The sequence below is a fragment of the Heterocephalus glaber genome, unplaced genomic scaffold (genome assembly GCF_053883595.1).
Source record: "Heterocephalus glaber isolate CG9 unplaced genomic scaffold, H.glaber_assembly_v1.0 deba00001761, whole genome shotgun sequence".
Lineage (NCBI taxonomy): Eukaryota > Metazoa > Chordata > Mammalia > Rodentia > Bathyergidae > Heterocephalus > Heterocephalus glaber.
This window is the reverse complement of record NW_028258458.1, coordinates 3,779,472-3,803,632: the sequence shown is the minus strand read 5'-3', so window position 1 is coordinate 3,803,632 and position 24,161 is coordinate 3,779,472. Positions and strand designations below refer to the sequence as shown.

Here is a 24,161-nt window from a genome sequence, read left to right as displayed (position 1 = left end):
GCCGCAGGAAGGCAGATTCCCAGAAAGGATGGGGCGTGGTGTGGGCGGGGAATGGATGGCGGTGGGTGGGGGCCCGGTAGTAGTGGGCGGGGCCAGAGAATGGGGTGGAGCCACCCACCTTCACAGGCTCAAAGTCATTCTTGGCGCATCGACGCGTGAACTCGTCCAGCAGGGACTGGAAGACGTTGAGGACCAGGTTGGTGTCCTCACCGGGATCGCTGGCCAGGTTGTTGACGATGATCTGGTAGTTCTCCATCAGATCCTTGTAGCCGACATGAATCTTTCCATTCTGCAGGGACGCGAGGCGTCAGTGGGGCTGTGAAGACTGGGAAGGGGCCTTGGAGGGCGTGGGGAGCCAGGGCCTCTACGCACCGGGACGGAGTACATGGTTTTGATGTTGCTGCGGAACCGCTCAGTGGCCTCAATGAATAGGCTCTCGATGGGCGTCTTCTGGGAGCGCAGGTCGTTTATCTGCAAGGAGAGGCGCTGTCCCCAGGCCCCCTCCAAGTCCCTCCACCTCAGGGACAAGCTCCGGCTCTGCAGGCGAAGCCCCTGCTCTCCAATCCATGGAACCCAGGCTGAGCCAGCGGCACGGGGTCAGCACCACACTGGCCTTCACCCCCGACCAGTGGTGATGGGCACAACGCCTGGACACTGCCCAGGTCCCCAGGGGTGGGGCGGGAGGTGGGAGAGGCCAGTCAAAGGGTGGAAAGTTTCAGTTAGGAGTAAATTTTGTTGTCTGAAAGGGTCTTGCGCTAAGTTGCCTAGGCTGGCCTTGAATGAAATCCTGCCTCAGGCTCCCAAGTGGTGGGATTACAGGTGTGTGCCACTGCAGCCAACTAGACAGGAGTAACTTTTGGTGTTCATATTGTACAGTAAGGGCCAGCGATTTAGCTCAGTGGTTTCGCCGCCTGCTGCGCAAGCGCAAGGACCCAAGTTTGATCCCCGGTACCAAAAAAAACCAAAACCAAAACATATTGCACAATAAGTGTGAATACAGTTAACAACAAAGTATCATGTAAATTTTTTTTTGGTACCGGGGATCAAACTCCGGACCTTGTGCTTGCGAGGCAGGCTGCGGAAGCACTGAGCTAAATCCATGACCTGAGTAATTTCAAAATAGCTAGAAGACAGGAGTCTTTCCGGGGCCGAGGCGGGAGCAGGAGCCCTCAGCACCAGACAAGAAGCCCCTCCCTCAGCAGGGCTCTGGGAGGCTGCTCTCGCCCCGCCCATCCACCGGGCCTGGCCCACCTTGTTGAGCAGGAACTCGTCCAGGTACTTGAGCTCATTGGCGTTGGTGATCTTGCGGAATACTGATTCCCGCCACTTCTCCGTCACTGTGATCTTGCCAATCTTGAGGTTGCGGTTCTTCTTCCCTTTGCCGCCCGCATCCTTCGTATGCTTCTCGCCTGCTGCGGGGCGCGGCTGGTGGCCGAACGGGGCTTTGGAGACATGGAGGGGCTGTGTGGGGGTGGGGACCGCACTGGCCTCATAGGGCACGGTCATAGGGCACGGTCCTCGGCCAGAACCCAGCCCGCCGCAGCTGGAGAGCCTGCTCAGGGACAGCCAATGTGCAGGCTCTGCCACTGCCCAGAAGGAAGCTCTGGGTGACCAACCTTCTGGATTCCTCTTCACAGTGGTGGCTTCCAGCGCAACGTGCCCAGATGCTACTGCATTCTCCGTCTCCTCCACACCCTCCAGGCTGTACTTTTTATCCTTGGTCTTATGTAGGAAAAGTCTCTTAAAGGTGGATCTGCGGGACACAGGAAGTGGTTTTGTCTTTGCAGTGTTTTTGAGACAGGGTCTTACTATGTAGTCCAGGCAGGCCTAGGACTTGTGGGGATTCTCCTGCCTCATCTTCCCGAGAGCTGCGATCACAGTCAGGCACCACCATGCCTGGCAGGAAGTGGTTTCTCTTCTTTTTTTCAGTACAGGAGATTGAGCCCAGGGAGCACCAAGCTACACCCTACTTTAAATTTTGTTTTGAGACAAGGTCTTGCTAAGTCACTACACTGTGATCCTCCTGCCTCAGCCTGCCAACTGGCTGGGAATGCAGGTGTATGCCACCACGCCCGGGGTCTCTGAGTGGTTTCTTCAAAGGCCTGGGAAGTGAAGATGGGCCTAAGGCTTAGCCCCACCCCATCAAGCACAAAACAAACACTCATTAGGTGCCCGATTGAACAGGGTCCTCTTAGAAATAGCTTAGAGACAGTCTAAGCTGCCTAAGCTGGGCTTGAACTTGCAATCTGCTTGCCTCAGCCTCCTGAGTAGCTGAGATTACTGGTGAGTGCTACCACCCCTGGCTGAGATTCTATTTACATATTAAAAGTAATAAAAAGGGCTGGGATGGGCCAGGGGTTTAGCTTAGTGGTTCCACCACCTGCTTCGCAAGTGGAAGGTCCTGAGTTCAATCCCTGGTACCAAAAAAAAAGTATTAAAATTATTCTCTCCTCTCCTTGTATGGGAACAAACACTGCCTGTGAACTGTGGCTGCTGCCTGAGTGAGGCAGGTACCTGCTGGTCGGGGTGGGCTTCGAGGGTGGCCCTTATGGGGCCTCTGGTGCAATCAGGGTGTGAAATGCCCCCAACGCACGCACTGTGCGATGGAACCCAATGTGGCGATGGGCAGAGGTGGGGTCCAGGTGCCGCCCTTAGCCTGATGAGCCTGCTATGCTGACAGCGGCAGGGGCTGCTGGGAGCTGTGCCCTGAGGGCCAGTGCTGTCCCCAGACCTGCTCTTCTTTCTGCCCTCTGCTTCCCGGCACGATGCTCTTGCCCTGGGCTGGCGACCAAGGACTGAAGCCCTGGAAACCGAGTCAAATGGGCTCCGGGGAGCTGCCCAGCACAGCCCCTCTTGCTCCAATGTGTACTGCGGGTCCCTCCGCCCGATCATGAGCAGTCTGGGCGAGCAGGCTGCCTGTGGCCTTGGCAGGGACCACAGGCATCCTCTGGTGGCCCATGCCCCTAGCCCCTTACTTGGAGTCGGCCTGGGAGCCCGGCGAGAGCCCTGCGTCTGGGCCAGAGGACGCGTCACCTGACTTCTTCTTGTGCACGGCCGGCTTCTTGGTGCTGGGGTCCCCGCCAGCTTCGGGGGAAGGCTGTGGGGCGGGGGGCAGGCTGGGTGAGGCGAGCAGGCCCGCTCTGCTGCGGACAGTGGGACCCCTGCGTGCACTATGCTTGCCACTGTGTGCCCTCCTTTTGGCGGGGGATAGGGCGCAGAGCCTCACGTGAGGTGGGGAAGCACTCACCACTGAGCTGCACCTCAGTGAGAGGTGAATCTCCTAAACTGATCAGGGTGGGCTCAGACTTGAGATCCTCCTGCCTCAGTCTTCCTAACGGCTGGGATCACCACACCCAGCTATTCCACTTCTCTGTTAATTGTCCCTGAGGGCCAAGGCCACAGCCTCAGCCTTACCTGTGGCTTGGCTGGGGACAGCTTGGAGACGTCGCCTGTGGACAAGGAGATGCGCCTCTCCCTGCAGGGTCACAGAAATGTGCGGATCACTGACCAGTGCCAGGTGGCAAGGCCTTCACTCAGGGGCTGCCCCGCCCCACCCCACCCCAGCACCCACAGGGGTCAGGACACAGCCTGGGAGCACAGCGAAGGTGCCTGCCGGGCCAGGTCCTCGTCCTTGGCCAGCTGCTCTCCCTGTCGGTCACCAGCTCTGTCTCCACTCATCGTGTCGCCCGCGGAGCCATCTACTGCATGCGTCCGCTCTGTCTGTCTGCATCTCATCTCCGCCAAGGCTCCACAGGCATCCGTCCTCCTCACCCTGTTGCCTTCCGTCCCCGTCCGCCCACCAAGCTACACTGCTAGAGACCCATGCAGCTGATGCTCACCGCACAGAGAAGCCTTGCCTCGCATGAAAGGCCGTCTGTCTGTCTGTCACCCGTCTGTCCTCCTTCCATGGACGTCCACCATCTTTATGGGTCTCCACCTACCCACCGCCCGTCCAGCCCTCCCGTCTGTCCTGGTTGCTCCCCATTCCTCCCTGTATCTGTCATCTTTCTCTCTTCCCTCCCTGCACACCCCCACCTGCCCACTCTGCCCACACTCTCCGTCTGCATCGCCTGTATCTTCACATGGCTCCACTCCCCCATCCCGACCCGTGTCTGTCGTCGTTCCCCTTCTCCAGCCTATCCACCTTGCTGCCTGCCTGCCCATCCGTCCATCCATCCTCTGTACTGCTGCTAGCTCTGGGGGGGCGGAGGCCAGGGGTGCTGCTCACCACCCTGAGCACGTCCAGCCACTCCTGGGGTGGAGGCAGCACAAGCCCCGCCCCCTACCTGGGGAAGGGAGGAGGATGCACCATCCAGCAGGCTCTGTGGCCCATGAGGTCCCTGAGCCTCATTAACTGACGAGGGACCAGGCAGGGCCACAGCCCAAGGCCTGGGCCACCCAGTGAGCAGAGCCCAGCCTGGCCCGCGGCATCCTCCCCGGGTGACCACCTCCCCGCCTCCCCGCCGTGGCAGCGCCCCAGTGCTGGCCCCAGGGGCTTACCGGGTGGGGCTGAGGGGCGGCCCCACAGCCCGGTGCCGGTCGCTAAGGTCTAGGGACTGGCTCAGGGTGGCGCCCACGGTGGTGGCAGTCCCCAGCTTCCGGCCGCGCCACTGCTCCACGGCGATGGCCAGCTGCTCGGCTTCGGAGGGCTGGTACCGCTGGATGTGGGCCCCGGCCCCGGGGCCGGCAGCCCTGTCCAGGGCCAGGCTGGTGGGCCGCTGTGCGGGGAGCCCCACAGGCTCCGGGCCGGGCTGAGCGGCCTCGTCCCTGCTGCCCGTGGGCTCCTCTCGGGAGGCCTGCACGTGCCGGTTCTGCAGCTCCACGTGCTCCAGCCCTCGCTGCCGCCGGGACTCGCGCTTCTCCCGGCTGCTGGCTGCCTTCTCGTGGCCCTCGCCCGCTGCCACAGCCGTGCTCCTTGGAGTCTGGAGCCCCTTCCCCGGGGGTGGCGCTGCCTCCTCCTCTGCTGGTGACCGTTCTTCCGGCTGTGGCTCTGGTGCTGGTGCCAGGTGCTCAGAGTCCCCAGCGGCCCCCACACCCTGCCCGGCCACCTGTTCCTCGGCGGCCTCTGGGCCGGGCCCGGGCTCCGTGTCCTGCCCCCTTGCGGCCTCCTGGGCCTCCCTTGCCCGCTCTTCCTCTTTCTGCTTCTCGCCGAGCATCTGGCTGAAGCTACGCAGGGACAGAGCAGGGTCAGGTCCGAGGCAGGAGGGGTGTGAGCTCCATGCCCATGCCCCCATGCTGCCTGCAGGCTGGGGCCGCTCCGGTCCCCGCCTGTGCCTGGCACCCACAGTCACTTGTGGGGTCAGGGCCTCCACACGAGGACGTGGGAGGTGCCCACTCAGCATCGCCACGCACAACCTGGGTGCCCGCTGACCCTTGCCAGGCTGCTGTGTGTGGGTGGCTGCTCGGGGGAAACTCTCTCAAGCCGCGACTTGTTTTGCTCTTTTGCAGTTTAGGAGACTGAACCCGGGGTCGTCTCTGAGCTACATTTTGAGACAGGGTCTTGCTAAGTTGCCCAAGATGGTTTTGACCTTGTGACCCTCCTGCCTCAGCTTCAGGAGCAGCAGGGATTACAGGCCTAGGGTGTCCTGGCTATGCCCTGGAGGAGGCTCCTCCAGGAGGCCTTGCACCCGTGGGTACTCTCAGGGACTCTGACAAGGACTCTGGCCCAGGGGCTGCGTCCTCACTCGAGGTAGAGGTGGGGCGGGTGCTGGCTGGGCAGGGCTGGTCTTGGGGATGTGGGCACTGACAGGCATGGGCGCCACCCATGTGCTGCTGCGGGGGGTCCCTGCCCAGCAGGTGCCCAGGCTCTGCAGGTCAAGTGGGAGCAGCCCCTGCTCTGACCCGGAACACGGTGTGCTGTGGAGCCGGGCAGGTGGTGGGTAAAGCCGGATCCTAGGTGGGGACCAATGCGACCTCTGGGCCACCTCCGGGCCTCCCAGCAAGTGGGGAGCATCTCATGAGCCCTGTGTGCCCCGACAGAGGGTTCCCCGTGCATCCCAGGGGCAGTGCCCAGCCACTCACCTCCGGCGCTGCAGGTGGCCGCGACACAGGCTCTGCAGGCGGATGACACTCCGGCGCTGGCGGCAGTAGGCCTTACGCTGCCGGTAGCCCCTCCACACGGCCTGCAGGCACACAGCAGCCTGTGTCCTCTCCAGCGCCCGGCGCACCTGGTAGGAGCGCCAGCAGGCCTGGATGGTCACGGCGGCGCGGCGCATCTGCAGGAAGTGGCGGCGCTCCAGCACCATGCGGAACCAGCTCTGCAGCAGCAGGATCTTGCGCATGACCTCGCGGTGCAGCGTCTCCTGCAGGGCCTGGCGCTCCGTCTCCTTCAGGAAGACCTGGGGCAGGTGGGCGGGGGCTCAGTGCGGACTGACGGGGTACTGGGTAAGTTTTTGGCAATAATGGGGACTGAACCCAGCACCTTCACACTGAGCTACATCCCCATCCTTCTAAAAATGTTTTGAGACTGGGCGTCACTAAGTCGCTAAGTCACGCAGACTGGACTTGAGCTTGTGCTCTTCCTGCCTCTGCCTCCAGAGCGCTGGGATGACGGGTGTGCGCCCCTGTGCCCTGCTTCCTCCCCATCACTGCCACACCCCGGACCCAACAGGAAATGGGCCTGAACCCGCTGGGAAGCGTAGGGCCTGGGCCTGCACAGCCTGGCCAGCGTGAGCCCCTCCCCACCCGCGAGAGCGAGGCCCGGGCAGAGGGCGGCGGAGCACCTTGGTCTTCCCGATCTGGTAGCTCCTCTGGTGCACGCGCATCTTCTCGAGCAGCGCCGAGATGACCTCACGGCAGGGCGGGGCGTCCTTGGGCAGCAGCACCTGGAACTGCTCCGTGAAGTCCTGGGGATGGAGGGCAGACTCGTGTGAGCCCCTCCATGGCGACGTCCTGGCCAAGCCCCACTTCCTTGGCTTCCCGCAGTGCTGGGCAGGGAACTTGGCTTCTACACGCTGTGCAAGTCGCTCCCGAAGAAGCCAGCCCCCAGTCTCTGCTGAGCTGCTCAGGCTGGGGGCGGACTCCGGGTCTGCTTCTCAGGCCCCAAGCAGCTCTGGAGCCCCGCCATCCTGGCCTCGCCCACCAGGGCAGGCCCTGCCCTGCCCATGCGCAGCCCACCTGGAAGGTGTACTTGGCACTGTAGCCGGAGCGGCGGATGCGCACGGTCTCCAGCATCCCTGTGTAGCGCAGCTGCTGCAGGACCAGCTCGTCATCGAAGCACAGCTCCTTCTGAAAGCCATGAGGTGTCAGGGCTGTGCCACACCCGTGCTGGGATCTGGGGGACCCAGGTGCGGCGGCTCAGAGGCTCCTGTCTGTCGCTTGCTTGTGGCTTTTTTGTTGTTTGTTTTTTTAAACCAGGGTCTCCTTATGTAGCCCAGGAAGGCCTTAAAGTCAGGGCGACCCTCCTGCCTTGGCCTCCTGAGTGCTGATATGACAGATGTGTGCCACCACACACGGCTGTCCCTCTTGCTCTTTGGACCAAGGAGAGGGGCCGGTGACCGGAGAGGGGCCACCGACCAGAGGGAAGCCTGTGCCTGGCCTGTTCCCGCTCCAGAGCCCTGGGGATGACACCACCTCTTGCAGCCTGAGTGGACGGCACCCCAAGGGCTGCACCTCTCCTGCCCAGGCCCGGGGTGGGGGTGGGAGGGGGGACCGAGCCGGACACCTGTGTCACCTCCGAGAAGGAAGGCTGAGGGGAGGAGGGAGGAGGGCTAGTGGGGGCTGGCACACACGCCGCTGGGATGGCGGAGGCCGGTCGATGCCCGGTGCCCACAGCTCCCAGCTCCCAGCATGGTTGGCAGGGCTCAGGAGAGCAGGGCCGGGCCAGCGGTGGGGATGCATGACGTGGGAACAGGACAGGGGAGCAGAGTCACAGGGGGCTCCCATCCAGCTGTCCTCTGGGAGGCCCAGACCCAGGTGGCCCTGCAGAGCCCCAGCTGCCTTCCTGGGCACAGGGTGGACCTCACTGTGGCTCCCAAGCCTGCCTGGCCCCTGCAGGTGACAAATCTAGGAGCCCCGCCTGGTGCTCACCTTCTCAGCGTTGGAGCGGATGCAGCGGATGAAGAAGGGCTCGGCTTTACCCAGCGTCTCCAGCAGCTTATTCAGGGACGTCTAGGGGACAGAGGGCCCAGGACACGGTCACTGGACGGCACAGGGTCCCCAGAGGGAGGAGCTTCAGCCCAGTGACAGCCAGGGGGACGGGCAGCCTCCGAGAGGGATCGTGGAGGGGGTGGTCAGGTCCCCGACTGCTCTTTTCTTTTTCTTTTCTTCATTCAGTGTTGGGGATGGAACCCAGGGCCTCATGGGTACCAAGGGCTCACCGAGCTGCACACCCTGCCCCTGGCCCGGTGCTTTCAAAGAGGCTTTGCAAAGGGCGGGGTGCGGCTCAGTGGCGGACTCTGTGCCTGGCATGCATGAGGATCTGGGGTTCACTCCAGCACAGAGAAAGAGAAAGGATCTGTAGGGGCTCCCACAGGAGGGCACCATCAGGAGAGCTGGGAGGAAGAGAAGACTCAGGAAGAGATGAAAGCTAGCAGTCAGGCTTGGCAGCTTGGACTCCTCACCAGAAATACCTGCCATGAGCTTCCTGGTGGCCAGGGCAGAAAGGGAAACCTGCCGTCAAGATAGGCTGGGGATGTGGGAGGTGCCATGCTACCTCGAGGCTCTCCTAGGTCCATGTGGATACAGGGCCCGGCGGTGGGAGGGGCACTGGGTGGGCACAGTGTCCACACGGCTGTCACAAGTGGGGTGACTGCTGGTACCCAGCAGGCACAGGACAGTCTCCGTGAGGCCCGGCGCCTACCTGGAACTGGGCGCTGATGCTGGGCGGCTTCTTCTTCTTGTGCAGGTGCAGCAGGGACCGGGTGGTGCGGTCGTGCAGCGTCATGCTGATGATCAGCTTCAGGGATGCACGGTCCAGCAGGTTCTAGGGCAGACACGGGGGGTTGGGCTGGTCCTCCGCAGCCGCCAGGCCCAGGAGCCCGGACCCCACCCCTGCTGACCCTGGCTCCGGCTGGGGTGGAGTTCGCCTACTCTGTGCCAGCACCTGCCACACCTTCAGGGGGGTCAGGGCGGCGGAGGCCTGGCCAGGGCCGCGGTGCCCGCCCTCTGCCTGCCCTGGCACTCAGCCCCAGCCCAGGAGGATACCGCCGGCCCGGCTTGCTCCTGGCCAACCCTCTGCATCCGGGTTCCACATCTGCGGGTCCAGGTTCCCCAATCCTAAATCCTAATGCGCTGAAGTCAGAAGCTTGGTGAGCACCCACAAGTGCAAATCCTACACCACAAAACCCCGCTTCATTGCAAAATCATTAAAAATATCACCGGGAGTGGTGGCACAGGCCTGTGATCTCAGCTACTCAGGAGGCTGAGGCAGGAGGATCAGTGTGAGTTCAAGGCCAGCCTGGGCTGCATAGGAAAACCCTGTCTCAAAAAACCAAAAAGAAAAAAAAACAACAAACAACCTCCCCCTACGAGAACACCCCCAAAATCATTAAAAATACCATATGAGGGGTCAGGGATTTAGCTCAGTGGTTTCGCCGCCTGCTGTGCAAGCGCAAGGACCCGAGTTCAATCCCTGATACCCCCAAAAAAAACCATATGAGGTTACCTTTGGGCCATGTGTACAAGGCGTACAGGAAACAAGTGAGTTTTGTGTTTAGATTTGAGCCCAAGCCCTAAGAGATTTCATTTTATACACGCAGGCATTCTTCAAGTGTGTGGCGCTGGGCCATGGACTCAGGGCCTTTGCACTCAGCTAATCCCCAGTCCTGTTTGTTTGTTTTTTATTTCTTGGTGTTCTGAGACAAGGTCCTGCTACGTAGTCAAGTCAGGCCTTGAACTCCCATGATCCTCCTGCCTCAGCCTTCCACAGTGCTGGATGCCAGGTATGAACCACCACACCCTGCTCAAAATTTCAAAAACTCCAAAACTGGCTATGCTTTGGGATCCTGGAAGTTTGGGTAAGGAATGCCCAACATGTTTTTAAAACTACACACCCAGCCAGGCCTGATGGCACACACCTCTCATCCCAACACTTGGGAGGCTGCGGCAGGAGGATCACCATGGTTTGAGGCCAGCCTCAAACTGTAGCGAGACTCTGTCTCAAAAAACCCAAAAAACAAAAACCAAAACCAGGATGTGCACTCTGTTCTCTGCAGTGACTCTGTGACCACAGTGACAGCATTCACGCCGTGTCGTGTGTTTGAGTCACTGAGTAGATGTCAGGTCTACGGAGGGACACGCTCCGTGCGACTGTCACGCACGCTGACACACGCGTGCACGCCACAGACTTCGGCACTGTGGCTGTGGACGCTGCTGGGCAGAGGCGGCCGCCCACCCTGCGAGGCCCTGGGTCTGTGCCGCTGCAGGCGCCCGGCTGGCTGACTCCTGGAGCCCTGCAGACGCCCGAGTCCCTGTCCCGTGATTCTCTCCAGCTCGGGGCACCAACCCGCACCTCCAAGGCACACCCAGCCCAGGACGCTGTGCACAGGGGCAGGGGAGGGACCAAAAGCCCCAGAGGCAACAGTAGTCCCTTCCTGGCCACCCCAAGTCCCAAACACCACCGGAGCCAGGCAGGGACCAAAGAGATGGCTGAGGGGGGCGCGTGGGCTTTACCTTGGGAATGATCTGCTTTTGTTTGATACCTTTACTCTTCCTGTCAAAATATTAAAAACGGTTTTGTGAACATGGGGAACACAGGGGCAGGGTTGGGTTAGTTCAGCAAGCCACGCCCTGCAGGTTAGATGGAGAGAGAGGGCCAGGGAGGAAGAGGCACGCGACAGAGAAGAGGCACCGGCCGCCTCGGGCTCCCGCCTACGCCTGGCTCCCAGCGGCCACCCGAGTGGATGGAAGCGGGGCTGCAAGTTCCAGCCAAGCCTGGGCCACTCAGTGAGACCCAGACTCAAAATACAAAGCGGAAAGGGCAGGGGATGTAGCTGAGTGCAAATGCCCTGGTTCCACCCCCGGCACTGCAAGAACCCCCGGACGGCTCCACTGTGGGTAGGTACCACGCCGGGCTCAGCTGCCCGCGCCCAGGGTCACTGCCAAAGGTCAGAGATGCTGGCAGCTGGGGACACCTGGCCCACCTGGTGCTGGCTGAGCACAGTGCGGGTGTGGGGACCAACGCTGGTGTTCTAGGGTGCAGCTGGGTGCACAGAGCAAGTCGGGACCCAAACCCGGCTCCCAGTGGGCCCGGGCCACCGCAGAAGTGGGTGGGGCAGGCCGAGGGCTGCAGGGGCACTGAGGCCCTGTGGCAGGGCCGGCATGAGGATGCACCCAGAAGCTGTGCAGTGTCTTAGTGGCCTGGCCGGCGGCCCGGGTCGGCAGTGACTCACAGGACGCAGGTGCGCGGCTGCTGGAGCCGGCCGAGAGACTGGAGCAGCCTTCGGGGGTCCTCTCCCTGCCAGGGCAAGCCCTTGATGCTCTCAATCATCTGGTGATGCAGGTCACTGAGGTGAAGGGACCACGACAGAGAGGACAGTCAGAGCCAGGGCCACACCTCGGGGCCCTGGCCACTGGAAACACCCTCCAGGCCAGGAGCAGTGGCCTGGGAGCCAAGTGCCACAGTCTGAGGACGTCTGTGGCCCTCAGGAGTGGGGGCACTGCTGGCTCTCGGCACCCACAGAGCCCAGCGCAGTGCCCGGGCCCCATGCCTGAGGGGGCGGCGTAGTGCCTAGGCCGACATGGCGGCACTTCCTGCCTGCAGTAGTGGCCTTTGTAGCACAGCTGGGCACAGAATTTGAACACAGGCCGAGGGCTCCTGTGGGGCCCCACCCTGACCCTGAATGCGCTTTGGCTCGGGCAGGTGGCCCAAGGGCCCAACTGCTGGGCTGTGTCCCATGCTCCATACTGCAGCCATGTCGGCCACACTGGCCCCCGCCCTCCTCTGCCCTGCTCCTGGGCCTGCTGGCTGGCCCTGCCTGCCTGCCCCGAGTCCACCTTTCCCCTCCTCCCTTCCCACCATGTTCCCAAGCAGTCCTCCTCCTCCAGCCCCGAGTAGCTGCCCCACAGTGCACCTCACTGGGGAGGCCCTTCTCAGGACAGCCGGCCTGGCGCTCTCGGCTCTGCCCCACTTCACCCACCTGTCTGTGTGTGGCCTTTCATGCTACAAGCTATGTCCCTGGCCCTTTTTTGTTTTGTTTAAATCCTGAGACAGGGTCTAACTAAGTTTCTAAGCTGCCCAGACTGGCCTAGAACCTTTGATCCTCCTGCCACAGCCTCCCAGAGTGCTGGGATGACAGGCTGCCCCTCGGGGCTCTGCACATGCTGGGGACCACAGACCTGTGACAGCTCATGCCCAGCAGTGAGCCCGATGGCTCCTGACCCCGATGACATCGTCAGCGGCTTCCTGTGGGCCCCAGGCTCCTCCACCCGCTAGCTGCCCCTGCAGGATACGGCCTGCTCCCCCCACCGCCTGGCCAGCCGTGAAAAGCGTCCTTTGTGCCTGGCTGCCCACACCCTGCACCCGAAGCCTGCTGCGCCAGCCAGCCACTGGGAATGCAGCGGGGGCTCACAGGGCCACCTGGACTGGCTGGGGTGCGGGTTTCCAGGCTGCTTTCAGCAATGCCACTAACAGCTTTGCTCACCGGTAAAGCTTTTCCGAGGGTGTGTGGGCTCCAGCAGGCAGCACTCTGGGCTGGCCCTGTGCACCTGGGCCATCCATACCTGCAGGGACAGCAGGGATGTTGCTTGCAGGGCCTCCTGGGGTCCGCCCGGCCTCACTCCTCACAGAGCCTGAGATCGCTTCTTTGCTGTACTTTTTGTGGGGCTGGGGCTGCCGCCACGGCCTCATGTGCTTGGCTAGCGCTCACCCCTGGCTGCAGCCTCAGCCTTTTGAGACGGGGTCTCGTTAAATTGCTCAACTCCCTGCTTCGGCCTCCTGTGTAGCTAGGATTACACATCTGTACCACCACACCTGGCCTCCTATCATCATTTCTTAACTTTTTTTTTTCTGCTTGTAGCACTAGGATCAATTTTCTTTTCTTTTTCCTTTCCCAATGCTGGGGATAAACCCAGGGCCTCAAGTCTTCTAGCTGTACCCCAGCCCCCTCTAACTCATGCTAGAAAGCAGCTCATTATTTAAATTTGGGCCAAGCTGGGAACTGTACAGTTTCACCTCAAAACGAGCTTGGTTTATTCAACGGCCCCTGCAAAACCTCTCCCCTCAGCCCCGTCATCGGGGGGGGGGTGCCCGGACCAAGTAGGGCTCAATGCTTATAGAAGCAGCCATGCCACCACCCAAGGACAGCCGGACAGGAAACACAGGAGACAGCACTGCTGGCAAACACAGACCTGCTCCTGGCTCGGTTCCTAACCACGGACAGCAGCTGCTCACACAGCTGCACCCCGGGCAGGCTCCGAGCCCTACAGAGGGTGGGAGGCCTACGGGAGCCAAAGCCCTCACGCTGCCGGGGTCCATGCAGGCCCAGGTTTACGGCAGCCGCACCGTGGAAGCAGCCTGCATGACCATCAGCGGAGACGTGAAGAAAGAAAACTGGCACTCACACACCATGGAGCACTACTCTGCCATGGAGAAGGGGGAACATGAGCCGTGTGTAGGAAAGTGGATGCACCTTGAGACCCTGATCTTAAGTGAAATAAGCCATGCACAAGTTTAAGTATCACATGGTTCCTCTACATGAGAAACCCAAAGTATGAATGAAGAAAGATGAAGGAGACATTGAGAAGGAGTGAGGCAGGAAGGAGAAGTAAGTCCCCAGGTGGAAGGGGCCGGCCGGGTCAGGCAGGCCTGTGTCCATGGGCGGCAGGCCCTACCTGCTGCCTGCTCCCGCTTCTCGGCCCGCACGCGCGCGGCCTCCCGCAGCACGGCCATGGCCCGCAGGGCAGCGCGTAGCACGGCCCAGCGGAACACAGCCACTGGCTCCATGCCGATGAGCTCGCGCACATACGAGCTGTCACTGCCCCGCAGCAGTGCCACGATGTCGGGCCGCATGTAGTCCATGTTCTTCTCCCGGAAGTCCTGGGGACGGGGTGGGAAGGGTCACTATGGTGGAAGGCTGAGGCGGGCCAGCAGCAGGGGCAGGAGCCGGTGGTGGCCAGGCAGGACACCAGCACGGAGTCCAGGGCCTCACCCACGCCAGGCAAGCTACCACTAAGCAGTGCCAGGCCTTTTCAGTTCTCATGGGAGACGGAGTCTCACTAAGTCATTTCAGGTGGACTTGACCTGGAGACCCTCCTGCCTCAGCCTCCCAAGCAGCTGCAACACATACCTTGATCTGGTACTTGACTCGTCCCGCAAAGTGCTGGATGATGAAGGCGGGCTCCTTAACCGGGGTACCCAGGAAGTACTTGTTGTCCTCATGCTGCTGCTTGAATTTGGCCAGCAGGGTCTGGCTTGTGGCATGGGGAAAGCTGGGGAGAGAATGGGGGGTTGTGGGCGGCCGCCAGGCTCCCAGGATGGAGGAAGAGAATGGAGCCACCCTGTGCCAACCAGCGGGACCATGGGAGGAGCCGGCTGCCGGGGGGCCTAGGGCTGACTCTGAGCAAGGCCCTCCCTACTCCGGCACGGGCTGCTGGCCAGGCTCAGGGGTATCTGAGACACTCGCCCTATCACGGGCAGCTTCTGACAATAACCCCAGACTTAGCTGGGCGTGGGGGAACACGCCTGTCACCCCAGCATTCAGGAGGCTGAGACAGGAGGACTGCTCAGAGTTCGAGGCCAAGCCGGGCTACACAAGGAGACCCAGTCACAAAAAACACCAAACCAAACCAAACCAAAACCAGCAGGCTGAGTGGCTGCTGGTGCCAGGTCTGGCTGTGCCTGGCTCCCCCGGAGGAAGGAGCGGCTGGGCGGGGAGGGAGAAGGGCAGAGGCTGGGCAGGGGCCATTTTCTGCCGCCAGGAGGGGACGGCCGCCCACGGCTTTGGGACTCACTGCTGCCCGTGCTGGCCCAGCCTCATACACAGGCAGTGCCAGACACTGGCCGAGGTGCCTGAGGCCCTGGGTGGGTGGGAGGGCCCAAAGCCAGGAGCACGCTGCTTCTGGGCTACACGGGGCAGGCATGGCTTTCAGGCACTGACAAAATTTAGCTGTCAACAAAAATAACACCGCAGCATGATTTGAGAAAGTCCTGATCACATGAACACAACTCCACAAGGACCCGCGCTCAGATGTCCACGCTGTGCTGTCCCCTGCCCAGCTCCATCCTCCTCTTCGCTCAGTGTCCTCTCCTCAGCCCAGCCATGGAAGCAGGGGACAGGCGGGATCCGGACTGGGGTCTGAGCTGAGCCTGGCACCCTCGGGACAGCACAGGCAGAGGAGGAGGTGCGGGCAGGGATGTGAGTGCCAGGGCCTGGCGCAGTGGTGCCTGCTGAACCACCTCGGCTGCTTGGGGGGCTGAGGTAGGAGGACCGCGAGTCGCAAGCCAAGCTGGGCCACACAGGGCACCTGCAACCCCAGAGCTGGAAGAGGGCGACACCCCAGCAGCTCTGGAGAGCCCAGCCCTGCCCGAAGTCTTGAGCACCCGGTATACAGCACACGTGTACTTTACAAGTGGCCCAGGACAAGGCCTCTTGACTCAAAAAAGTGAGAACAAAAAAACCTAAAACAACATGCTGGGCTGCAAAATGCACTGCTTTCAGGGGGGGGCTCGTCCAAGCCGGTGGCTCCCTGGGGAGGGGTGGACCTTCAAGGGGCGTGGCCAGGCCTGTGGGGGCGTGGCCAGGAGACTGCACATCACCCCCTCCCTCCTTGGTTCCCACTGCCAGGGTGGAGCCCGCCCTCTGCCTGGCTGTCACTGCAATGGCCAGCCTCGCCTGGCCCAGAGGCAGCGCCTCCGTGTTTCCCCCACAGCCAGAGCTCCAAGCTCCGCTGCTCACTTGCTCTCCTCGTCCAGCAGGTAGAAGAGCCCGGTGGGCTTCTTGCTGATGAGGTGGATACAGCCCACGTTGTCTGTGTAGGCGATGTTGTGCCAGGTGATGCCCTCGCTCTGGTATTCCTCCTGCGGGTGGGCAAGGTCAGGATTTCACTCATGGGGCCGGGACCAGAACCCAGGGCCCCAGGGTCCGGCTAAGCGCTCCCGCTGGGCACCTGGCCCAGATGTGTGGATGTTCACATGACAGCCATGGCGCTCCGGGGTGGGTGCTAGGACCCCTAAACCCATGATGCTCAAGCCCCTTGCGGTAGACAGCACAATATATGCAGGCAACCTGCACACCCCGTCTCACGCGCTTTAGGCCCTCCGGGTCACGGTCAAGCAGGATAGCAATTCACATCAGCTGTGTGAACAGTTACATTAGCGCTTAGGGAACACGGATAAGAAAAACTGTATGTTTACTACACATGCATTTTCTTTTTTGGTATCAGGGATTGAACCCAGGAAGCACTGAGCTACACCTTCAACCTGCTTTTAGTTTATTTTGAGACAGGGACTCATTAAGCTTCCCAGGTCAGATTCGAACGTAAGAACCTCCTGCCTCAGCCTCCCAGAGTTCTGGGCTGACAAATGTGCGCCACCACACCCGGCAATGTAATTGTTTTTTGGAATATTTTTATTTCAAGGTTGGCCAAGCCTGTAGGCGCAGAACCATAGAGACGGAAATAGAGACGGAAAATGGGCCACCCTGTATGAAAACACAGATAAGCAAACCAGAATGTATTAATACAGCAGCACGAATGCTGACAGTTACGTGCAGTCGCTGGATCTCCCATCAACAGGAAAGGAGAGTGTACGTTCTCAAATGTTGGCCGTGGCACGGATGTTCTCATTCACGCCTAAGAGCACCCAGGGTCAGCAGCTGCTCCCCACGTGGGGCAGAGAGCTCCTTAGGAGCCAGGCCTGGGGAGGGCACCCAGCGGAAATACAGAGGATGGTTGAAGAGCACGGTGAGGGTTCACGTTCGAAACCCCATGACCGAGAAGGGCAGGACAAGGGTGTCTCGGCGAGCGGGAGGATTCTGAGCACCCTGGGGGCACCCATGGCAGTGTCTCTCACTGCGATAAACTTTTCATTTTAAACCTTCACCCTATTTTTAGATCACATTGCACTGATTTATGGCAATTTCTGTCAAACAAAACACGACACCATGTCTCAGCCACCTTATGCACTGGATCTTCCCCTGAATCACAGTGACCAGGAAAGGTGAACATTCTGAATCCACTCAGGACAATGCAGCGGACACTCACGAAAGAGCACTCCAGAGCTGCTGTAGGGTGTGGCCAGGAGGACTGGAGGAGTGTGTCTGACGTGAGGGGGAGGACTGTGAGGGGTTTCATGGTTTGTATGCTAATGAATTTTTTTTAAATCGCCGTATTTTATTTTATTTATTTATTTTGGGGGGTAGCAGGGATCGAACTCAGGACCTTGCGCTTGTGAAGCAGGCATAGCGCCACTGAGCTACGTCCCCGGCCCAATCACTGTATTTTACAAATCACACCTTGTATAGTGTGAGTGACGTGCATAATTTCAGTTTCCAGTAGCCACCATTTTTATTCTTTTGTGACGCTGGGGATGGAACCAGGGCCTTGCACATGCTGGCCCTGAAAACCCGAGAGCTGAAGTTCACGTCAGCAGCAGGCGAAAGCCACCTCACACTGTGCTCCTGTGCGTGAGGCTGGGAGGGGCTCCCACACGGGCCCTCAGTGCCATTCCCAGTCTAGGTCCTGTCCTGCCACACGTCCCTCCCACTCTGATGCCTGCTGAGATGGGGCATCACCAAGGGGACCCTCGCCAGAGCTGGAGTTGTGTGGTTTGGACTTCACCCTCCAAGACTGGGAGCACTGCAAACCTCTCTGCTTTGCTAAGTAGCCAGCACTGAGGTTTTGTTACAGTAACAGAAAACTAATATACTCCACATAGCCCAGTAGGGCCACAGCCACATGCACTCAGTTAAGAAATGATCAGCACGGTGGTGCCACCTGCCTCACACATGCAAGGTCCTGAGTTCCATCCCTGGTACCAAAAAACAAACAAACGAAAGAAAGCCTGTTGTGCAGCGGGGCCTGGTTCTTCCTCCTGCCCTACCACTTCGACCAGCCGTGTTCCAAGGGCCAAGTGACAGAAGGCTTGATGGGCAAGCTGCCTAAAGGTTTACTGGAATCCACCGGATTTTCCCATCAGAGCCTTCACCGTGAAGGATATCGGAGTAGCCTGGCTGCCTGCTTCTGGAAAGACTCGAACTGCTCCGGCCGCAGCAGACCCTTACGTCACCCGTCTCCCTCCCACAGAAAAGACCGCCCAAGCTGACTGGGCAGAGAAAATGCAGAAATGACCCGGGCTCAGCACAGCCTCCCAGGTTTCTCACCCCAGGCTGGGTGGGATTTTTGTCAAGTTTCCCTGCAGCAGAGGAAAATTCTAGGTCAGGTTCACTGCATGCTGGGCCCCAAGGGAGATTCTGGGCTGAGCTCCTCCCGCTTCCCCTCAGGCCAGTGGCAACAAGCACACAGCTGGTGGAAGTCACCAGAGGATTCAGCAATTCCACTTTCGGGTGCCTCTCCAGCCCTTTTTTTTTTTTTTTTTTTTTTGTACCAGGGATCAAACTCAGGTTCTTGTGCTTACGAGGCAGGCGGCGGAACCACTGAGCTAAATCCCTGGCCCTCCCCAGCCCTTTTAAAATTTCTTAAATTTTGAGACAGGGCCTCACTAAGTCGCTAAGTTGCTTGGCCAGACTGGGCCTGAACTTGTGATCCTCCTGCCTCAGCCTCCCGGAGTGCCAGGATGACAGGTGTACACCACCACATCTAGCTCCCAGGCCTTTCTAAATTTTATTTGCAGACAAGAGTGTCACTAAGTTTTCTTAAACCTGTGCTCCTCCTGCCTCAGCCTCCTGAGTAGAGGTGTGAGTCACTGTGCCTGCTGGAAAGCAGACACGTCTTGGAGAGACCTACACCCACGTTCACAGCAGCACTGTTCACAGAAGCCTGGCCCGGACATCACCTGTGTGTCCACCAGCGAGTGGCTAAACACTGGGGTGTGCCCACCCGCTGGATGCAATGCAGCCACAGAAGGGGGGATGGTGGACAGAGGTGCAGCCGAGGGCCTGCGGGAGGGGGCTGCCCTAGGGACTCTGCCTACATCCGGCCCACAGAGACAGAAGGCAGATGATGGATGATGCATGGGGGTGTGGGGAGCTGCAGAGCTGGGATGGCTGGTGGTGACGGTGCCCGGCCTCAGCTGGCCCGAGCACACACAGGCTCCGCACACGCAGCCGCCACTCCTGGCTGACCACCGAGGGAGGGCCTTGCCGCACTGAGCATGGATGGTGAGGCGCACAGGCTGCTCGCACCGTGGCTGGCATGGGGGGCCATGCGGATGGCAGGGCAGCGGGGGCCTGGCCCTGGAGACACTGTCGCGCCCACCTGCTCGAGCTTGAAGATGTGCTGGTTGAAGTAGTACTGCAGCTGCTCATTGGCGTAGTTGATGCAGAACTGCTCGAAGCTATTCCGCTCGAAGTCCTCAAAGCCGAAGATGTCGAGGACCCCGATGGACAGGCACTGGGCAACAGAGAGCAGCTGTCACTGAGCGGCTCTGTGGGAGCCGCCTTCCCCCAAGGTCCCGGGGCCTGGGCCGCTGGACACGCCCTGGTGTTGCTCACTTGTGTCCCTCACTCATGGGGTTTTGTACTTTTGCGGTACTGGGGACTGATCCGAGGACCTCTGCACTGAGCTACAACCATGGCCCTCTTTATTTTTTATTTTGAGGTAGGGTCTAAGTTGCCCAGGCTGGGCGTGAACTTGTGATCCTTCTGCCTCAGCCTCCTAGAGTGCTGGGAAGATGGGTGTGCACCACCACACTCAGCGGCAACCATCAGTTTTGGTTTGTTTTTTTTTTTGGTACCGGAGATCGAACTTGGGACCTTTCGCTTGCGAGGCAGGCACCGGAACCACTGAGCTAAATCCCTAGACCAACCATCAGCTTTCAATAAGGGGCCTCTTTAGTGGTTTTTTTTGGTACCGGGGATCGAACTTGGGACCTTGCGCTTCTGAGGCAGGCAGTGGGGGCCTTTTTTGCTTTTAGGGTGGGCTGGGGATGCAGCCCAGGGCTCCCCGCACCACTGAGCTGCACCCCAGCCCAGAAGTCCTGTTTTACTCTGTACCAAGTCCCTGGCATCGCAAGGCTGTCGTGCCCACTGGGTCAGCCCAGGACTCAGCCTCTCACCGGGTGGACAGGACCCCTGGGCTGAGGCCACGGCGTCTAGGGCACAACTGGTGGCCGGGGTGGGACACTCACCGAGACGGCCTCTTCCATGTCCTTCTTGTTCAGGAGCGCATGGTTGATCCGCAGCACAATCCAGTCGAACAAGGCGCTGTACAGGGACTTGGCCATGGAGTCGCGTGCGGTGACGGCCTAGGGACAGAGGGTGCCCACCTCAGGCTGCGCACTTGGCGGCTCTCTATCCCTTGCTTTGGAACCAGGGCCCTGACACACTGCCCGGGCTGGCCTTGAGCTCTCGGGCTCAGGAGCTTGTCCTGTCTCAGCTTCCCGAGCAGCTGAGATAACAGGTGGATCCTGCTGTGCCTGGTTTTTCATTTAAAAGCAAAATCTTGTTTCTGCATTTCACTTTTGCTTTTTATTAATTTACTGACTGTGTTCTTTCATTCATTCTCCTTAGTATGGCCACTCTGAAGCCCCGACTCCTCCCCACCACGCCCTCCACCTTCCCCTGGTTCCCGGGACAGAACCTGGGGTGAGGTCGCGTGCACCCCCACCCTTTCAGATGCTTTCTTCTGAGACAGGGCCTTAGCAGGTTGGCCAGGCTGGGCTCCAACTCATGGTCTCCCTGCCTGGCCTCCCGAGTAGCTGAATGACCGTGCGCCCACCATGCCTGACTTCCCAGCCTTTTCCTTTGTGATGCCAGGCAAGGGAGCCAGGGCCCTGCGTGTGCCAGGCCAGGGCTCACCGCTGTGCTTCCCCGGCTGCCCTGTACTCTGGTGCGCCGCTGCCGTGTACACACACACTCACACTCACGGCTGGTGTGTCACAGGCCTGCAGTGCTGGTCAACGCCCCTGGGAGCTGCATGACCTCCACACCCTGAGTGCCCACTCAAGAGCGGCCCCTGCCGCAGCTCTGCCCCTCCTGTGCCCTGGACCTAGAGGCCACGTGGAGGGTGCCCCGTGGGCGTCCGCCCTCCAGGCCCCTCTGGGCGCAGTGGTGGCTCCCTGTGACACTGTGTGTGCCCTGGCCTATGTGGCTCAGGCCGTCCACAGTGCCTGCGGAAAATGCCACACAGCTTCCCTGGGCGGAGGCCTGGACACCTACACATCCCCTCAGCCCAGGTATCTTCCCTGGCCATGCTGCATGCCCGCTGCCAGGCCCAGCACTCCGGAGAGGTCAGAGGGCGGGAGAAACAAGCCTCAGGAATGCGCGCGGAAGCCCCTTCCTGTCCTGCCGTGCAGGGCACGGCCCAGGTGAGCTCTTCCTGGGAAGAGGTAAGGAGTCAGTGTTTTCGGCCTTTCAAGCCTGAATGGGCTTTGCTACAGGGACCACTCGGTTCTATTGCTGAGGCAGGAGAGCAGCACTGATCCATATGCAAAAGAGTGGGCAAGGCCACGTGCCAATAAAACTTTATTTACCGGCCGCCTGGGGGTGGGACTGAGCGGCCATAAACCAGGTTCTGAGAGGTTAAGTGGAAACTTCCAGAAATACACAATTCATCGGTTTAGGTTTAAGCGTTCCCTGTTCACTGCGTGCTCCACCCTGTTACAGACAGGCGTTGTGCCTCTGCCCAGCTGTCCCTGCCATGTCTAAAACCTGCCCACAGGTCACTTGCGGGCGGCTCAGTCACCAGGCAGATGTCACAGTGCCACTGGCTCCAGTCAGCAGCCTTGGTGTTCCTGAGTCACAGCCCAAGCAGGACAGTGCCGACCGACGGCTGGGCCGTGGCACAGCCTTCAGTGTTTCCTCCTAGGAAAAAGGTGCAAGGACTAGAAGCACTTTGCGGACAGCGCAGCTGCACTTTCTGCTGCAGTACACTATTACACTCACTCTCTTTGATTCCTTTTTTTCCCAGTACCGGGGATCAAACTCGGGACCTTTTGCTTGCGAGGCAGGCACAGTGCCACTGAGCTAAATCCCCGGCCCCCTCTTTTATTCTTAATTATTGGGGCTAACCTTTCATTGTGCCTTATACATTAAGTTCTATCACAAGTATGTACACGGGTGGTCAAAATATATGGCGAATGTTTAAACCTTAAAAATGTTACAGTAAAGATGTGTTGCTCTGAGGCCCTCACGAGCCTCCCTCGCTGGGAGCACTCTCGTCCCTCTCCCGGCCTCTTTCCCCCCAGCTCTGGGGTCCTCCTTCCTGAGCCTCCGCACGAGGTGTGACCCAAAGTACAGTGGCTGCTGCTGCCCGCGCCATCCAACCGGAAGGCAGCTCCGGGCCTCAGCCGCCTCATTCACGGGGGCAGCTAGGCCGGGCAGCTAAAGACCTCAGGCAAGAGCACTGCAGGAGGCTGTGGGAGCGGCCAGGACGGGGATGCGTGTGTTCGAAGTGCTCAGTGTACTACAGTAAATTTCAGAGTACTAAAACAGCATTGGCTGTATTTTTGGGCTCAGCGCTTATCCACAGGGAAGGCACTGTCTGCCGGGGTCGCTGCTACAGGGGCCGGGCACCCGCTGGGTCCTGACTGAGCCCCAGGGTGAGGCCCCGAAAGCTGGACTGAGCCCAGCTCCAGCCCTCGAGGCCAGCAGTGCTCACCTCACCGAGGCTGTAGGGCAGGATGAGCTTGTCGTTGGCCGTCACCGTTTTTCTTTTGGTCAGGACCTCCACCAGGATCTCTCGCTTCACCTGTGCCAAAGTTGAGGTCACGGACACGGGAGGGGAGGCGTGGGCCCGCCACCGGACTGCCAAGCGCAAGTGCCAGGGCCACGGTCCCTGCACGCTGGGCCCCACGGGCTGGGCTGGGACTTGGGCAGCGCCCTGGACGCGCAGAGCCACCGGCTCCCATCCTGCATGTGGGGTCCAGACGCAGGGTTGGGGTTCACCGAGACCCAACACACTCAGCCTGCCCGGAGCCAATACCCACTGTCAGCAGCAAGAAGGGGTGGGGTGGGATTCCCAACCTCCCCTTGGTACCCACGCATCCCAGGGACTCGACAGAAGCTACAGACCAAGCACACCTCCAAGCAAAGCTGCAAGTCAGGTGCAGTGGTGTGCCCCTGCTATCCCAGCTACGGGGGAGGCTGAGGCAGGAGGATCCCAAGTTCAAACCCAGCTTTGGCAACTTCGGGAGATGCGGTCTCAGAGTCAAAAGGGCTGGGGACCTCGCTCAGTGCTGGGTCCAATCCCCAGCGCCCAAAAGACAAAGCAGCACGGAAACGAGAATGGCACAGGTGGTTTCTCGGCCCACGCGAGTCAGCCCCGGGGCTGCACTGCTCTGCCGGGGCCTCCTAGGCAACACAGGGCACCGGGCGGCGCCCCCAACCTCCACCCACCGACACCAGGTGCAGAGCAGCAGGTGACAACCGAAGCTGTGTTCACACACTGCCCAGGGTCCCAAGTACAGAGCGGCTGCAGGTGCAGAAGAGAACAGCAAGGACGAGGCACAGGGCCCGGAGACGCACCCTGGCCGACCGCACTGTGCTCCTGCCCCATTCCTGCTCTGAGGCACGGTCTCAGTGCGTTGCCCAGGCTGACCTCAAAGTCCTGCCCCATGGGATCCCCGGGCTTCGTCTGCCAAGGAACCGGGCCTGCGGATGGCTGGCCCAGCTCTGATTTCTCTGTGTGGCTGTTTGAGGCAGGGTCTCGCCACGCAGTTCAGGCTGGTCTTGAACTTGTGGCAATCCCCCTGCCTCAGCCTCCCAAGTGCTTGGATGACAGGCGTGCGTCACTATGGCTTCGAGAGTGCTCTGCTTGGAGGGCACAGTGGGGCGCAGCGCCAGCCAGGGAGGCAATGGGAAGTTCGGAAGGGACACTGTAGCAGCAACAGGAGCAAGAGGCCGCTGGGCTCTGAGCCTGTGCCAATGGGGGGAGTGCCGGCGTCTGTCCCGGGCGTGGCACAGGGCGGCGGGTGGCAGCAGGTGGCGGGGAGTGGTACCTTGAGGAGCTGCGACAGTGTGTCCAGAACCTCGGTTGGCCCGACCTCCAGGCCCTCGTCGCGGCCCGTGGCCCTCTTCTTGTAGGTGACGTTGCCCAGGTACAGGATGGCCGAGAGCACAGAGAAGATCCTGTGGGCACAGAGGTGTGGGCGGTGGGGCACGCACGGC

The 24,161-nt window shown here is 60.5% G+C and overlaps 1 protein-coding gene across 4 annotated transcripts in view; it reads right to left on the bottom strand.

Annotated features, from left to right (window-relative positions):
* Myo9b (myosin IXB) overlaps nucleotides 1-24,161 on the bottom strand; it is a 62,696-nt gene that overhangs the window by 5,187 nt on the left and 33,348 nt on the right. For all 4 annotated transcript variants that reach the window (XM_087201834.1, XM_087201832.1, XM_087201833.1 and 1 more), the window contains exons 7-28: nucleotides 23,993-24,122; nucleotides 22,654-22,743; nucleotides 20,183-20,299; nucleotides 19,312-19,446; nucleotides 15,834-15,955; nucleotides 14,226-14,367; nucleotides 13,771-13,975; nucleotides 12,582-12,660; nucleotides 11,331-11,444; nucleotides 10,612-10,651; nucleotides 8,801-8,923; nucleotides 8,029-8,109; nucleotides 7,117-7,227; nucleotides 6,723-6,845; nucleotides 6,022-6,338; nucleotides 4,501-5,166; nucleotides 3,415-3,475; nucleotides 2,976-3,097; nucleotides 1,617-1,753; nucleotides 1,252-1,442; nucleotides 373-471; nucleotides 119-289 (exon numbers count right to left, since the gene is read on the bottom strand). In XM_087201834.1, the coding sequence (XP_087057960.1) occupies nucleotides 119-289; nucleotides 373-471; nucleotides 1,252-1,442; nucleotides 1,617-1,753; nucleotides 2,976-3,097; nucleotides 3,415-3,475; nucleotides 4,501-5,166; nucleotides 6,022-6,338; nucleotides 6,723-6,845; nucleotides 7,117-7,227; nucleotides 8,029-8,109; nucleotides 8,801-8,923; nucleotides 10,612-10,651; nucleotides 11,331-11,444; nucleotides 12,582-12,660; nucleotides 13,771-13,975; nucleotides 14,226-14,367; nucleotides 15,834-15,955; nucleotides 19,312-19,446; nucleotides 20,183-20,299; nucleotides 22,654-22,743; nucleotides 23,993-24,122 (3,376 nt within the window). The remainder of the gene's footprint in view (nucleotides 1-118; nucleotides 290-372; nucleotides 472-1,251; nucleotides 1,443-1,616; nucleotides 1,754-2,975; nucleotides 3,098-3,414; nucleotides 3,476-4,500; nucleotides 5,167-6,021; nucleotides 6,339-6,722; nucleotides 6,846-7,116; nucleotides 7,228-8,028; nucleotides 8,110-8,800; nucleotides 8,924-10,611; nucleotides 10,652-11,330; nucleotides 11,445-12,581; nucleotides 12,661-13,770; nucleotides 13,976-14,225; nucleotides 14,368-15,833; nucleotides 15,956-19,311; nucleotides 19,447-20,182; nucleotides 20,300-22,653; nucleotides 22,744-23,992; nucleotides 24,123-24,161) is intronic.